Below are 17380 nucleotides of genomic sequence, written 5' to 3' on the forward strand. Positions count from 1 at the left end.
ATTCGAGAATCACATAGCGGTCTTTAGATCTGTTCCAACGATTATCTGCTCTGTTCTATTCTCAATCTTATTTCTAGATCCTAGATCAGGATTTAGGCTTCTATCGATCCAATACCCCATATACTTAAATTTATTGACCTGTTCTAAAATGTGTCTATTTATTGTGCAAGGCTGCGGTACATTCTGGTTTTTTCGTATTGACATCACTTTGGTTTTCTTAATGTTTATTTTCATATCGAATTGTTCAAAGATTGAGTTGACCCTGTCGATGAATCGTTGTAGATCTAAGTCGGAATCCGCAATCAACAACGTATCATCGGCGTATCTGATGCTGTTGATGTTTATGCCATTCACCTTGACCCCATCCTTGGAATCCTTCAGCGCCTCTTTAAATAGGAACTCGGAATAAGGATTAAGTAGCAGCGGTGACAAAACACATCCTTGTTTAGTACTCACATAATTCAAAGTAGTCCAGAAAGCCACTGCGCATCCACTAGGAAAAATATACCGATTCGGATTTTTTGCACAATCGTATTCAAAAAGGACCCCCTCCCCCCATGAGAAAACTAATAATGAAAAATATAAACGCAGAATGAAACATTACATTATTACCGAGGGCTGAAAGTATTTTAGAATAAACAAAAGGTTTCTTTTGAATGAAATTTTTGAATTTAAAAATCAGACTAAATATTCTCTTTTTTTATTCCTGTAACTTATTAAAATAAACATTATAGATATTTTCAGAAACTTTTGGCCCTCGGTAATAATGTAATCTCTCTATCTGCGTTTAAATTTTTCAAAATATTTTATTAATTTTCTGAGTATTCGAAAAAATGAATGCATTTAAATAGCATTGGACCAAGATTTTGCGTATAAATCTTCTCTAAGTATAAATACGACTTACTAACTAAATAGAACACAATATTTTAATTCCATTCATTCTTTCAGAACTATTTTTTCACACAGTATGCAGCACATAAATGAATTAACAATTTAATATTGTTTGCTTCCAGAGATTGTTCTGTAATATAGAAGCGCTTGTTTAAACCCAAAGAACAATGTCTTATTGTTTGTTGTCCTGTGCAAAAGTGCTACCTAATATTATTTTAAGGCTGTGACTGATAAAAACGAAATGTATGCGATAAAAGTATCTATAAGAGAATTCTTTTTAATTTTAACAAAGGTGTATATCTTCGTAAACGTATTGTTTTATTTTCAATAAAATTTCAAAAACTATACGTTTTTATATGAATATCTGATACTTTAATGCTGGTAAAAGCTAGTAAAAAATTACATTTATAGAGACAATAGCGACAAATTTAAATACACCAATATATTAAACGACGTCGAATGTGCGCTCATACCCCCAAACCCCTGTCGTATTTCGTCGAAATAAGCAAGCCCCCCCTCCCTCTTCTCAACGACGTAGTTTATGGATGTCCCCCGTTTCGCTTGACCGACCGCTGTATGTCTCTCTACACAATCACAGTAATCAACTGTGAAAAATCTAACTTTAGTAAATTCAAATAGATTTTTCAGCGCTGCCTCTTGGACTATAAGTAGTGAGAAATCACATCAACATTTGGGACATTTCAGAAAGAACATCACTTGCCCTTTCGTCTACAAATAAAATACAACTTCAAAATTAAAAATAATTTATTAGGATACATGCAATAACGTGGATCATTCAATGGATACATGCATATACTCGTAAGTGAACAGAATTATTAACAAAGTGTATCATAAGTTTGGATCACGTGGATCAATTTCTCATTCCGTGCTCTAGCTAAACATACATAATCTACTACTAGGCATATATGTATGTTTAACATCCATTATTTCTCCCATTAGTTGGTTTTTACGCCGTCCATTTTGGACTTTTTCACCGATTTTTGCTTATATGAAGAGTGGAGATATACAGTGTGTCCACGATTGGGGTGCCCAAGAGGAAAAACTTTTATTTTCAATTTTAGCGAAAAATGTCATTCTTGATAAAAAGTTTTGCTTGTTCTAGGACCCCATTTTTCGCTAAAATGGAAAATAAAAAAGTTTTTCCATTTGGGCACCCCAACCGTGGACACACTGTATAACGGGCCAAGTGACAAAAATACACAATCGAGAAAAATGAGTTTTTATCAGGAAACGGAACCCTATACTTAACGGCGGACGCTATCTGTTGAATTTATTTAGAGCTATTTCCAATGCAACTGTCACTTGGCCCATAATACAGGTTGACGGCATTGTTGCATAGACCATTATAATTGAAAAAACAGAAATATTGATTTTTTGTCACTTGGCCCGTTATATCCACTCTTCATATATAGCTTTCAATATTTTTATCTTTTATTACATTTTTATTTTATGTTATATTTCATTGTTTTAAGTCGTTAGAGAGTTATCTATAGGTACGTTATAATATCTAGCTCTCTCTTCTCTCGAAATACTTTTCTACCTCAATGTGTATTTTACATGCTTACTGAAAATTTTATTCGCATTGTTTGGTATAACTTCTAATTTATTCTGCTGAGATCATTTTCAAATTTCCTCAAACAACTCCTAGGATAATCCTAGTAAAGGAGTATCCATTTACAAACTTATGATACTCTCTGCCATAAACAATAAATATATAACTACTGGTCAATATATACAGCTGGAAATTATATACAGATATTACAAAAAATATTTTACAAAATATTGTCTTTATAATAATGTAGAAGCAAATAGTAAGGTATATGTATCAGAGATGTTGAGTAGGTTAGACGAACGATGAACAGTAAGTAACACAGAACGAAAGGAGTAGTTCCTTGTGCATTGTTCCTTGCTGTAAAGAACATGTACATAATATATTATCTTTATCAATTAATCACTTTAGTAGAAGTGTCCTGTTAGTACACACTGACGATACATAGGTATCTTTACATATGTCGACCTAATCGATATTTGTATAGTTGAGCACTAGAAAGTATAAATTGCTGGCCTCCCTACTCTTTTACCCGGGCTTGGGACCAGCTACCCTGCTGTCAATTGGCCCAATGCCCAATATAAGAAAAACAAAGTGTCATCTTACGTCATATTTTAGTTCATTCACAAAACGAATAATTCACTTGTTTTGAACTGCCAATGAATCTATATATAGCAGTGTTAAAGACGTCTACGTCAAAATCTCGGTTCTAATGTCATCTGTCAATTAAGCCGTATGATGGAATTCATTCATAAGTTACAATACTTTGGACATCCTGGATGAAGAACTCAAAAACTGTTTCAACATAACATCTGTGCAGCTTTTTCACGCTGTTGCAGCGAGACTCTATTCGTTGTGTGCAAGTACTTGGAGGGGATATGAAAAACTATCGTGCGCAAATACCGGAGAAATCTTGCAACTGTCTTAACGTACTTCTTAAAAAATAATTCAAATGGTTAATTGAAATTGTCAAATTGACGTATATTTCATACCTAGTGTCATTAAAGAAAATGGTATTTCGCAAATGGTGTGTTATCAATTGTAAAAATTATATGTTGCTCCACAATATTGATATGATATGCAATTATTAAAGTGAATTTAATTAATGGTATTTCGCTTGTAGTACCATGTCTACTTTTAAATAACATAACCTCAATCTTACTTTTTCTTTATTCTTTTTTGGGCTATGGCCTTGACAATTATCCAGTAACCAGGACTAATATAATTGGCCAATAAATTAAAAGTGCTAAAAATGTTGCTGAGCTATGAAACCAGGTGTCGCTCTTCCGAACTTGCACGGTCCCAATAAGAGGTACTAATTTCTTTTACCTTTAATATGATTGTTATTACATCTATATTAAGATAGGTAACTATTGTTATTTCTTGTCATTTTATAGGCTTCTCCGACAAGGTAAACGTCAGAACGCGAGGTCATATTTGCCACTATGTGGCGTAGAGTACGTTCCGTACACCGAAGTATGACGTCACGGAAATATTTATTTACGACACAATTAGAGTATTTCAAACAAATCAACAGAAAATAAATTATACAATAATTAAAGAGTTCAAAAGTCATTTCGTAACGTGTTATCCGTTACAATCCCCTTCTACTCGGGAGAAAAAAAATTATTAGAATTTTGTTTAACTCAGAGGTTGTCAAAATCTAAGTAGTTGTATTTAATAAATATTTATTTGTTTTGTATATCATTTATTATTATTCCCTCATTTTTGCATTTACAGATTTGATATATTTTACAGCAGTGTAGGATACCTGGGAGAGTGATCGAAAACCCTCTCTTGGCGCCCACGATTTGTTCTTCTTTATCCATTTTCAGTACATCTATTCTTATTTTAATATTTTCTTTCCTAGTCATCATCACTATCTACTTTGATCTACTGTCTTTGACAGGCATGCAAATTGGCCGAAACCATCCTTGAGTGTAAAGTGGTCATTCTCTTGCATATCCTGCTAGCCTAACTACATTCAATACCAACTTTCTATTCCCACTTATATTTGTAGTTCATCTTACAACTATCAACTCTTCATCTTTTCATTGTCCTATACAAAACTACTGCAAAAGTAGTTTTTGTAACATTGGCTCCCAACGTGGGACCATTTTTGTTACATTGTTTTTTTTTGTTGCATTAGCTATAATTTCATACTTCTGTTTGGAGTTTATCTTTCAACCAACTTTCCAATTCTCATTCCTTTTACATAAACTCCAGCAGAAGCAAGTATTTGTTACATTAGACGTGATACCTTAATGCATTTTAAAACGTCAGGCTCCCAAAATTTCTATACAACTCAAAGTTGGTCTTTTGCAATTGCCAAGCATCGAAATGTTAAAAAAAATAAGTATACCACCAAAACAAACTTCTGTGATTGATTATATCTTAATCCTTAGTATCCCACCACGTTTAGAATTTTTTTGACAGTTATTTACCAACGGTACTTTTAAGTCCGCCTTATTTTTTCGGTCATAAACTTTTAAAATAAGCTAAAAACGTTATTTTTTCCCAACAATCCTTTAGAGTACCTACAAATCTTTGAGTACCAGAGTACCAGAATTTGGTGGTACTCAAAAGTACCGTGGGGAGACTAAGAGTTAAACTAAAGTTTTTGAATTTTCTAAAAAGGTCTATGTCTAAATTATATCAACATTATTATACATTCTGCAATAATATTGCAAACTGTATGATAATGTGAAAGATTTTATAGAAGACTGCCATTCTGTTTAAATTTTCTCCCCATATACGACGCATGCGCGAAAACCCAAATACTCCACATCTCAACACATATACACCAGTGAATACGAAAAAAAAAATGTACAAAGTAACTATTAAGAAAAGAACATTTTGGATAGTTCAAATCAAATTGATACCTTAAATATAACACTTGTAGCAACAAACCATATTTTTCTCTTACAGTATTACTCTTACTTCAACTTCAAATTATTACAAATAAACCAAAAATTAACACTCTGCTTGAGAATTTCGAATGTAAAAGTTGAGTTTTAAACAAAAACTGTGTTTGAAACGAAAGTCAAGTTATAAACGAAATAGACCTGGATCCCGCGTACCAAAAAAGGTTTATTAATAGCAAGCTGATAATTTGTTAGTAACATTGGAACAGGGGAAGTTTTAATTGTGCTGTGTTTAATTGTGAAACTTGTATTTTGTCGGACAGAACTTTCAATTGATTTGTTACCCTTTCATTAAACTCTCATGCAAAAATTAGACTGCTATTTATCACCAACATACTTCTTGTCATTTGACATGTTCTACGTGTCGGACTTATTAAAATGTCCAACATATTTGTCGGACAAACATTTTTTTATATATCATATTATAGTTTGTTATAATTTAAAAACAACCTGCTAGTTTTCACAATCCTAAACTTGTCAGGATGACACGTTCCACAATTAAAACTGCCCCTGTTCCAGTGTTCCCATACATCAAAGTTTGTCCGACTAGACACCGTTAAGCTATTAACAAACTTTCAGCTTATTATTAGTCTACATTTTTTTGGTACGCGGGACCCAGGCCTAAAAACTAAAAATAAAAAAATTAAATCACAAACTCAAAATGACAAAGGAACTTGTGCACTAGTGCTCACCTATAAAAAAAATTCAAAAAATGGTCCTTCTTATAAAAAGGACAACCGTGTGCTTCCTAATTTTAAATTTATATTAATACAGGGCGAATATAATAAATGTTCCGCCTCTGAACTACGAAGGTCTTTTATGAATGGTGTTTAGAATTTTGCTTAATTATTTCACCAACCCCTTTTGAATAGAAATGAATAAAAATCGCATATAAAAAAACAAATAAAGGCAAATTATTCAAAAACTCAGGTTTTTCATAAAATTTAGTAATATTTATCAGTATACACAGAGTGTTCCGATAAATTGGTTCGAAGAAATAATGTATTGAAGTGAAAACTTTCTTAGGGACGTTTTGCCCTTTTTCAATGGCGAAAAAGTACTAAATTAGCGACCGTCATTTCTTTAACGAAATAAATTTTTGAAGTGAAAACTTCTTTAGAGACGTCGTGCTCTTTTTAGATGGAGAAAAAGTATTGAATTAGCGACCGTCCGCGCGACCGTCATTGCTTCGACGAAATAAATTTTTGAAGTGAAAACTTCTTTAGGGACGTTGTGCCCTTTTTAGATGGAGAAAAGTGTTGAATCAGCGACCGTCATTGCCTCGACGAACTAATTTTTGAAGTGAAAACTGCTTTAGGGACGTTTTGCTGTTTTTCGATGGGGAAAAAGTATTAAATTAGCGACCGTCATTGCTTTAACGAAATAAATGTTTGAAGTAAAAACTTCTTTAGAGACGTCGTGCTCTTTTTAGACGGAGAAAAAGTATTCAATTAGCGACCGCCATTGCTTCGATGAAATAAATTTGTGAAGTGAAAACTTTTTTAGGGAAGTTTTGCACTTTTTAGATAGGAAAAAGTATTGTGTTTGCGACCGTCATTACTTTGCCGAACTAAATTTCGTATGTATATATATTATGTATATGTATACATAAATAGCATAGAACGTACGCAACGCGTATATAATATAAGTATAGCACTGCTTTTTGGATAGGGAAAAAGCATTGAGCTCGTAATTTAGATACTATAGGAAGTTTTCACTTCTGTCGGCACTCCCACGAGTGCTTTAAATTTTTTTTATTAATACGTCAATGGTTATGGGTAAACAAATTGTATGTAGTATATTAGTTTTTGTTGTTGTGAGGACAGACACAAAAAACAAGTTTATAATTGTAGTGACTTTTTAAATTAAAACCAACAGGTACGTAATTTTAAATGTTTCAGTATTGTAATAAAAGATTAGGACCAACATACCTATTTAGAAAATGTAGGTACCTGCTTCATATCTAATAAATTGCTTTTTTAGTCTATATTTTGTTGTATTTTAATATTTTAATTCCGCAAGAATCAAACTTATTTAATTAAACTAAGAGAATAAGCAACTGTCAAAAACGTTTAGTTGCTATATCTTCCCACATCATTCAAATGTCTCGCTAACTAAGTTCTGCGTGCGGTGAGCACAAAATCTAACAACCCTATAGACGCAGGTTCGATTCCCAATGCAAATTTTTATTTTTTAAATTTTTTTTATACATTATATGATTGTAAGTATAATTATTATATTTTTTTTTTAGAAAATATGTATTTAGTTAAAATTGTTCTCAACAATTATTGTTCAGAAATCATTTCTTTGTTTCATTTTTCAATGTGTTTGAGTGTGTTTTATTCTTTTATTTTTTTAATTTTTGGTATTGTTTTAATAAAAATTTTTGGAAAGTAATGAGTATTAAAATTAGTTTAATATTTAAATAAAATATAAATAAACTGTTTAAAGTATATTGATTTCGTTGAAATCATATAATAGAAGTATAACTTCTTACGTGCGTACAAAGTACACACACATTTTTTGTAGTATGATTAGTGAAAAACTGCAGCAGTTACTGCGCGAGAAATGTTTAAGATTACAAGGCCAAGAAGAAGACGGCCTGACTAAGGTCGTAAAAGTCAAGCAAATGTACGAAGAGCTACGTCACGTGCTAATCGCACTGATAAGCTATGAGTTACCAAATTTTAAACTCACAAACAATAATTTTTTGAGTTTAAAATTTGGCTTTTAAGCTAACAAGTTTGTATATATTAATTTCTCTGTGTATACTTCTAAATGAATAAAAAAAATATCAATTTTTCAGGCGGGGTGGTGTCCATAATACAGCCCAAATAAATTATTTTATTGGAGAAAAGCAATTGAGTTTGGTAATTTTGAATATACCGATCCTAGAGTTATGTCCTACGTTTTTAAAAATCAGATCTAGCCTTAGAGATACAACTGTGGGAATTAAAATTGCATTAGCGTTCTGCCTATTCCACACAACCACTTGATAATATTCGCAATATTGTTGCATTGTTCTGAAAATGGAAACAGCAATCTCAGACTGGCCAGACCTTAAATATTTGTAGAAACAACCTCTGGAAGGTTACTCATAACTAGATTTATATTCTCTAGCCATTTTTCATTCGAAAAACAATCACAAAATCAGTGAATAATTGTTTTAATTTAAAACAAAATTATTTAATTTTAGTTTTTAATGAAAATTAAAAAATTACTTTTTTGATGATCTTATACAATATCTAATTTTTTATAAAATACCTTTCTCCACAATTTTTAGCAATTTGCCAAATTTAGATCTTTAATAATAATTAATTTTTTTTCTCGTTATTTAATGTTGTCATTTTAAACAACTCTATTATTTGGAGAACTCCCAAATTCTAGTTATAAACAACATTCCCAACCTCCCAGAGGCATTTCTTTAAAAAATATAAGAACTCACTGAAATAATGAATTTATTCCACACTTTTGCATCATACTGTATAATAGTACAGAAGACATCCATAGTGAAAATTGTCATAATTTCTTTAAAAACAGTTTGCTACGGCAAATCTGAAGATATTTTTAGGTTCAGTACACTCAAATTATATACAAACAATGCCAATAGTTTGGGCACAAAACTGCGACTTTATACAATCAATGTATAAATACAGCGTTGTCACCAACACTTCATAAACTAAATGACGAAACCCTCTCTCAACTTATTTAAACAATTTCATTACAATGTTCTCTAACAATCCTGCAAAATGGGTACAATACATCACCCATTACAATATTATTCATGAAGTGGATCTACCGTGTGTTTACTTTTAAATTAGATATAGGAGTACACCCAATAAATGGCAACACTGCTTTCTCGCTTTCCACACCGAGTCGCGCCAATTTATTTAGTCATGTGGCAATGCAACTCATTCTCATAAGCAATGTTGCCGATTTTAGCGCTTCTTTAAGTCGCCTATCTCTAATCGAAAACTAAACGTATGGTATGTATAGAAACCCTACGTAAGTAAATTTAAGTAGACACCAGTCCGTTCTCACTAGAGCCGTTCGGAATCTCCGTTTCTTTCCTGCTGTTGAGCTTCGTCCAAGTGTCCCCCAGAGCTTTGGCAAAATGTTCGTCGACTGATAGCCCAGTGCCGTCCATCAGTTCGATCACGCTGGTGGTGGTGGTCACCGTAGGAGGACTTTTGGGGGGTGACTGTGACTGTTGTTCTTTGTCTTTGGAAGAATTGTTGTTTTGGAATACGATGTGGTAGTCGTTGCCAAGCGATCGTCGGAAGTGCTCGTCAATTATTGGATCGCACATAGAGATACCTAAAAAAATTGAAATAAATATTAATTAAGGTCCCTCTCATATATATATATATATATATATATATATATATATATATATATATATATATATATATATATATATATAAAATGATGTTGGATAATCGAGTACAAATATAAAAATAAATAAGCAAAATCATTGGCTAATACTCGTAAAGTGAATGTGAATTTAGTTGGAAATATATAAAATGATGAAGGGTCATCACTATACTATACTGACGAAGCCCAAATAGGCCGAAACACCGGTGTATATAGTTGCACAGAAATATATGGAATGATGACCCTTCATCATTTTATATATTTCCAACTAAATTCACATTCACTTTACGAGTATTAGCCAATGATTTTGCTTATTTATATATATATATATATATATATATATATATATATATATATATATATATATATATATATATATAGTTATTGAAGTTGTTTACTATCGACATGGTACGTTGTACAAAAAGAAATACTGAATATTTCCATTACACTCTATGTGCACTGATCTTTGAGTTTGGAGATACTTGAAATCTACGACTGGTCCAGGGTCGTATTTAAAACATATGCCAATGTTGCATTTACGGACAACTCAGTGTATTAAGTTGTGATATACCGAAAATATTGCGTTCCTTTAAGTTAAGGTATGGATATAATACACAATGTAGAACAAAAAAGTCCTATAACATTTTTTTCTAAAGTTAACCGTTTCCAAAACAAAATTACATTGTTCTCCATATAAGTGAACTTTTATTTTCATAACATTAACTAATCTGACATCACTGTACAAGAACTGTTTATGAATTAGCAATGTAGGTCAGACCGTAGGCACCTGCAAAATAGTAATACCACCCTATGTGTGAAAATTAAACAAAACAAGAATTTGTTTGTTTGTTGAGGAGGAAGACAGGGTTTAATGTAAATACTAAAGGTCCATGGGGCAACTTTTTTTGAATTGTGACTGTGTCTATCTCTAGATTTTGTATACATAGTTGTCAGATTTCAATTTGCATACCAAAATGTATTTTCGTTTTTTGACCAAACGGTTGAGTTTAGAAAAAAATGTTATAAGACTTTTTTGCTCTACATGGTGCCTTCTGCCTATATCTTTAAGGAACGCACTATTTTCGGGGACACCCTGTATATTGGAGAGATCTTTGATATCAGTATTTTTATTGATACAATTTTAATCTTTTTTTGTGTGAATCATCTCCAATATACTTTTGTTGAACTTGGTTATTTGGAAAGTTTATTGGAAACATGGATATTTTATAAAGAATGCTTAGCTAAGGCTTTAGTGTTAATTTGTTAGTTTGTACACTATGTTTGTGTACAATAACCCTTCCATGTACACTTCTTCAAGAATTAACGCACCACCACTTCAAAAATGGGTCATTTTTGATGTCTCGATTTTCCTAAACCTGTTGTTCGATTTAAGGTGATTTTTTAAATATTTTATAGATTTTTTCTTTAAAAACATCGCTGTAACAATATTAAACTACCAATAAAAATGTGTTTTTTCTCAAAGTTCGCATCGCACTGTGAAATATTCTAGCATTTATAAAATACTGAAATTAAAACCCAACTATAGCCCCGTGTTTTCTTAATATTCTGTTTTTTAATTCATTCCCATATGTTGGATAATAAAAAAGTTAGGTACTTTAACAACTAGCCAAGTTTTTCATCAATACAGGATGTTTTTAAATAAGTATGGAAAACTGCGTATGAGCGATTGAGACCATATGCGGAACAAATAGTTGGGGGATATCAATGTGGTTTCTGCAGACAGAAGTCCACAATAGCTCAGATCTTCGTGTTGAGGCAAATCTTGGAAAAGACTAGTGAATTTAATATAGATACACATAATTTCTTCAATGATTTTGAGAGTGTCTATGATAGCATCCATCGAGAATTTCTGATCCACGCTATGAAAGAGTTTAATATTCCAACTCAACTCATTGATATAGCAAAAGAAACACTTAAAGTACAAAGCAGAATTCGAATTCAAAACGCACTAACAGATACAATCTATGTTAGAACGGGCCTACGACAGGGAGATGTCCTATCCTGTATTCAATTCAAGATCACATTAGAGAAAATAATTAGAGTCAAAAGTCAACACCAGACGAACAATAATAACAAAAAGTGTAAAAATATTGGCATTTGCAGATGATGTTGATATCATAGCTAGAAGCAAAAGAGAGATGATAGAAGCATTTAATGCGATAGAAAGAGCGGCACAAAACAGTGGGCTAAACAATGCCAGCAAATCGACAGGCCAAAGAAGCCTACAGAATCTGACAATAGGAGACTATAACATCTAAAGCGTGAAAATTTTTACATATCTAGGTTCACTAGTTACAGTTACACTAGATAACAATGTCAGTGAAGAAGTTAAGAGAAGAATACATATTGCTAATAAAACATATAATGGACTAATTAAACATGTAAGATCTAACAAAATCACAAGAAAATTCAAATGCAAAATATACAAAACCCTGATAAAACCGGTCCTTATATCTGGATGAGAGACATGGACACTGTCGAAAAGCGATGAGAACCTATTAGGTACGTTTGAACGAAAAATCCTTAGGAACATATGTAAAGGGGTGAAGGAAAATTACGTATGGCGCAGAAGATATAATTTTGAACTATACGCAGCATACAACGAACCCGACGTCATAACATCCATAAAGATCGGACGTCTGCGCTGGATGGGCCATGTTGAACGGATGTTGAAAACTGAAACACCAAAACATATAATGAGGCAAACACCGGTAGGGAGAAGGTCAAAGGGAAGACCCAAACTTAGATACATGGAACAAGATCTGAAAACACTCACGTTTACCAACTGGAAAAACAAAGCAAGGAACAGAACAGAATGACGGAAAATCCTAGAACAAGCAAGGCCCCAAAAAGGGTTGTCGAGATGCTGATGATGACGATGCATGAAAAAGTGGTATGACTTTAAGTGGTAATTCTGCATGAAAAAATAATGACAGCTTGCTTTATAAACGTATGTCCACAAATGCTTCGTTTCCGAGATAGAGGGTGTTGAAATTTTTCTTACAAACTGATGATTTATTTATTGCTTAAAAACGGGTTGAGATATGCAAATAAAATTTGGTGGGTTTTAAGAGGCAGTTATTGCGCATTTTTTGACATACAATTAAGAATTTTATATTCGCCATTGGCGCGCATACGGGTCATATTACCCAAAGTAACCAAAGTTTTCGATCGGTCTGGCCTTGGCAGTTTTAGATATTTCTGTCCACTTGTACAATACTTTTAAAAATCTACGAACCTGACGGTAACTCTTCTCTCGCTGGCGGCACTCCGTTGTGAATAACAGAAGGCCTATAACTAGATCTGTACCCGGGATTGCTGATGGTCTGGGCATACGAGGGCGGCAACCCTCTCTGCCTGACGCTCATATCCAGTGGCGTATCCGGCACGGAGACGCCGTTGCTCTCAGGAACCACCGCCGGCGATGGAGAATCGGCGACGAATTCGGAATATTTCGGGTCGGAGGATTTCCTGGGGTAATCTGGAGGTCTCGGCCGCCTTTCTCGCTTCCATTTTGTTGTATGTTTTGTGTAAGGTTTCGTCGGGTCATCTGCAATAAAAATATTATGTATAGTCATAATTTTTTAATAGAATAAATATGACTGTTCAACTTTTCACATGCGAATAATAATTATATTTTTCGCTATACTATTTTGATAATTTTCACCCTTAATTTTAAATAATTTTTAGGTTAACCCTGAATCATAATTCACTCGAACTAAACATCATTAAGCAAATAGCAGTAAACAATGGCTACAACGAACAAACAATTAACAAAATTTTAAACCAAAAACTCCATAAGAAAGCCCTGAAATTAGTCTATCTACCACCACAGAAAGAACCCAGTACCTTCTGCTCTATCACATATACTGGCAAGATAACAACAAAAATAGCCAGGTACATAAAAAAAGAAAGGAATGACACCAGCTTTCAGAACTAACAACAACTTAAGCAAATATATTAAGAACAAGAGCCGAAAGAGAAAGCAACTACAGAGTGGTGTTTACAAACTAACTTGTGGTGACTGTCCGAAATCTTACATCGGTCAAACTGGCAGAACCTTTGACAAACGGATAGCAGAACACAAAAGGGCTTTCAACAATAGAAAAACACTTCTACACACGCACTTCACTTTCTAGCTAGGTAATAATCATTCTTTTAATGAAGAGTTTCAAATTCTGCACATTCAAAATAAAGGCCCTAAGCTATCTTTATTAGAATCTATGGAAATTAATAAATTGAAAAAAACAGATATAATTCTGAATGACCAACTCGAGACAAACAGCTCCCCACTCCCCAACCTCTTCAGTTAAAGACTTTAAAAATGCAAACACATAGTAAACTAAATACTAAATCACTTGAGAAAGGCACTCTGCAGAAACAACTGTAGTCATATACAGTAGAACCCCGATTATGCGTGTGCGGATTATCCGTGCTATGATTTTCTATTACTTACATTGCATTTTTGAGGTTTTATCAAAATAGTGTCACTGTAAATCACTCGACGGAAACTCTATACGTGGAGAGGGAGACTCATAATGAAAGATTTATTTTTTCTGTTGTCTTTTTATGGTAGGGCTATATGTATGGATATACGTACATATGTATTACAATAAGAAATAAATGTTCGGATTATCCGTGCTTTTCAATTATCCGTGCCAACGTCCGGTCCCGAGGAGCACGGATAATCGGGGTTCTACTGTAGTTATAATAAATTTTGTGGAAGTATAGAAAACAAACGTTTTCAGTGTTTTATTATTAGATAAAATGAACACTTCCATCAAGTGAATCGTTTATTTCAGAAAGGGGTCAAGTCACAAAAACCTGCTTTTGAGAAAAACAAAAAAAACGTGTTTACATTCAACAAAAATTTTATTTATATAAAATAAAAATTCTCACTAATAACCTGTAGTGTTTGTCAAAAAGTATTGTATTTTTCAAAAATTTATCTTGTTAATTTGTTTAAGAAAAAAATAAATAATTTTTTGCACTTGGCCCCTTTCTGAAATAACGTTGGTGTTTACATTCAACAAAAATTTTATTTATATAAAATAAAAATTCTCATTAATAACCTGTAGTGTTTGTCAAAAAGTATTGTATTTTTCAAAAATTTATCTTGTTAATTTGTTTAAGAAAAAAATAAATAATTTTTTGCACTTGGCCCCTTTCTGAAATAAAGTTGGTGGTTACACAATTTTTAAGCAAGGAGTCATGCGTTGCATGGCCCCTTTCTGCACTAAACGCTAATTTCTCTGCGCTGCCCAAGCAACATTATGGCAGCAATTGATTCCTTTCTGCAACAAAAGCTGTATTTGCGTTTAACTTAAAAAAATTCACCAAAAACTCATTTTGTCAAAATTAGTCACTTGACCCCTTTCTGAAATAAACGATTTAAGTAACGGTCGAATCCATCAATGATTTTTATGTGTTTTTTTATACTTCTTTAGGCGCGATTGAGAGTAAAATTTCATAATACTGCGCGCATGCGCACACAGACAGCATGGCGTTTAGTTGCTAAATCTTTCTAGTTATGTATAAATATATCAGTGCAAGAAAAGGTGTGAAAAGAATATACTTATTAGTGTTTTTAGTAAATATATTTATTAAAATTTTTGTGTCTTTGGATTTGTCTTCCTCAGGAGTAAGATGAGTATTATTAAAACATTTTATTGTATATTTATTATACTTCACCTTACCGTGAATTGTCATTAGGTACGTCCGAACCGATACAGACACAGACCTCGTAGCGTATTTGGTATAGCATTCGGCCAGAGATCTAGAGGTCTTGAGTTCGAATCCGGAGCAATCCTATACTTTTTTTATTTTTTTGAAAGCGGTAAATCATCTTGGAGGAGACTACTAACTCAGTGAGAGCTTTATTAGTGGACTGTTTAGCATAGGGTGAATTTAAAATAGAATAAAAAAAATAACAGTAAAAAAACCAGACCTTAAAGTAAATTGTAATAAAAATATTTCCTACCTTGTCATTTCTCGTTGCACAAGCTGGAGCAGGCCTGCTATTTTTCGTACTGTTATTGCTGAGTAGTATAAATCACTCGCGAGGACTATATTGAGTTTCTATACACTTTTCGGAATAATTGTAAGTGACTGTTAACCAAGAGAGTTGGTTGGCGAATTGTCTTTTTAAAATGAGGCGAGTAGGCAGGTAATTAGATACAAAAAACTTTAAGGTTTTTACTTGAAAATAATGATAAAAATTAATACATACTCACTGAATTAGGTATTGGCCTACTCGTATATACGGGGTGTCCCATAATATTGAAAAGAAAATGAATTAAAATATTCTTTACAAAAACAAGAAAATTAAAAATTGTTATTCCTACTTATGTGGACGAACCACAACCGCCCACCACAATACGCAGTATTGTTACGGCTCAAAAGGCAAAGGACATAATTTTACTATAGAGCGTTTATATATACCACTATTAGTTTTCACTGTGGCCACTCTAACTATACCATCAGATCCAGGATGAACCTCAATTATACGGCCCAAAGGCAATTGTAGCGGGGGAATATTATTTTGGCGGATTACCACTAAGGTACCTAGTTGGACGTTTGGAGACGGAGAATTCCATTTAGCCCTTTGATGAAGAGTTTGGAGGTACTCCTTAGACCACCGTTCCCAAATCTGTTGGTGCAACTTATTTAATAATTGCCAACGATTCAACCGATTGTGCGGAACATCGAGCAACGTTTCTTCGGGCGGAGCACTCAAAGGCTCCATGGTCAAAAAATGTCCTGGAGTTAACGCACTAAGATCGTTTGGGTCTGAACTTAACGGGCATATTGGCCTCGAATTCATGATGGCCTCAATTTGAGAAAAAATAGTATATAACTCTTCAAAAGTTAGTACTTGTTCTCCAATTGTGCGAATTAAATGACCCTTTACCGTCTTAATATTAGATTCCCATAAACCTCCAAAGTGTGGAGAAGAAGGGGGAATGAGATGCCATTGAATAGATTCATGAGAAGCAGCTTGTGATGCCAATCTGTTAAGTTCTGCTCTGGCTCCAACAAAGTTAGTGCCATTGTCACTATAAACATGTTGACATCGGCCTCTACGACTGACAAATCGCTTAAACGCAGCTAAAAACGCGTCAGTGGATAAATCAGATACGAGCTCTAAATGAAGAGCTTTTGTTGAGAAACAAATAAAAAGCGACAAATACGCTTTAAGAGTTTGAGACTTTCGAAGTTTGGAAGCTCTTATAGGAAAAGGGCCCGCAAAATCAACTCCAACATTACTGAAAGGTTTTAGTTGAGATATTCGAGCTAGCGGTAGATTTCCCATTAACGGAACTGGAGACAAAGGATTCACCTTAAAACATTTAACACATTTAGACAGTACTCTACGAATGGCTCGTTTGGAAGATATAATCCAAAAACGCTGAGAAATTAGGTATTGAACAGTTTGAAGCCCGGCGTGTAGATATTGCAGATGAGTAGATTCAATAATCATATCAGTTAATTTACAACTGTTAGGAAGTAATGCCGGAAATTTGCGATCATACGAAATGGGCGCATTAGCTAGGCGACTACCTACACGTAGAATTCCCTTTGCATCGATAAAAGGTGAAAG

General features: G+C 33.3%; 1 protein-coding gene across 2 annotated transcripts in view; it reads right to left on the reverse strand.

Moving 5' to 3' along the window:
- Window positions 1–1638: 1638 nt before the first annotated feature.
- Window positions 1639–17380, reverse strand: part of LOC126881680 (transcription cofactor vestigial-like protein 4) — a 139569-nt gene continuing 123827 nt past the window's right edge. For both annotated transcript variants that reach the window (XM_050646085.1, XM_050646086.1), the window contains exons 3-4: window positions 13019–13330; window positions 1639–9702 (exon numbers count right to left, since the gene is read on the reverse strand). In XM_050646085.1, coding sequence (XP_050502042.1) covers window positions 9401–9702; window positions 13019–13330 — 614 coding nt within the window. In that variant the 3' untranslated portion in view covers window positions 1639–9400. The remainder of the gene's footprint in view (window positions 9703–13018; window positions 13331–17380) is intronic.

The sequence above is a fragment of the Diabrotica virgifera genome, chromosome 3, assembly GCF_917563875.1.
Source record: "Diabrotica virgifera virgifera chromosome 3, PGI_DIABVI_V3a".
NCBI classification, from domain to species: domain Eukaryota; kingdom Metazoa; phylum Arthropoda; class Insecta; order Coleoptera; family Chrysomelidae; genus Diabrotica; species Diabrotica virgifera.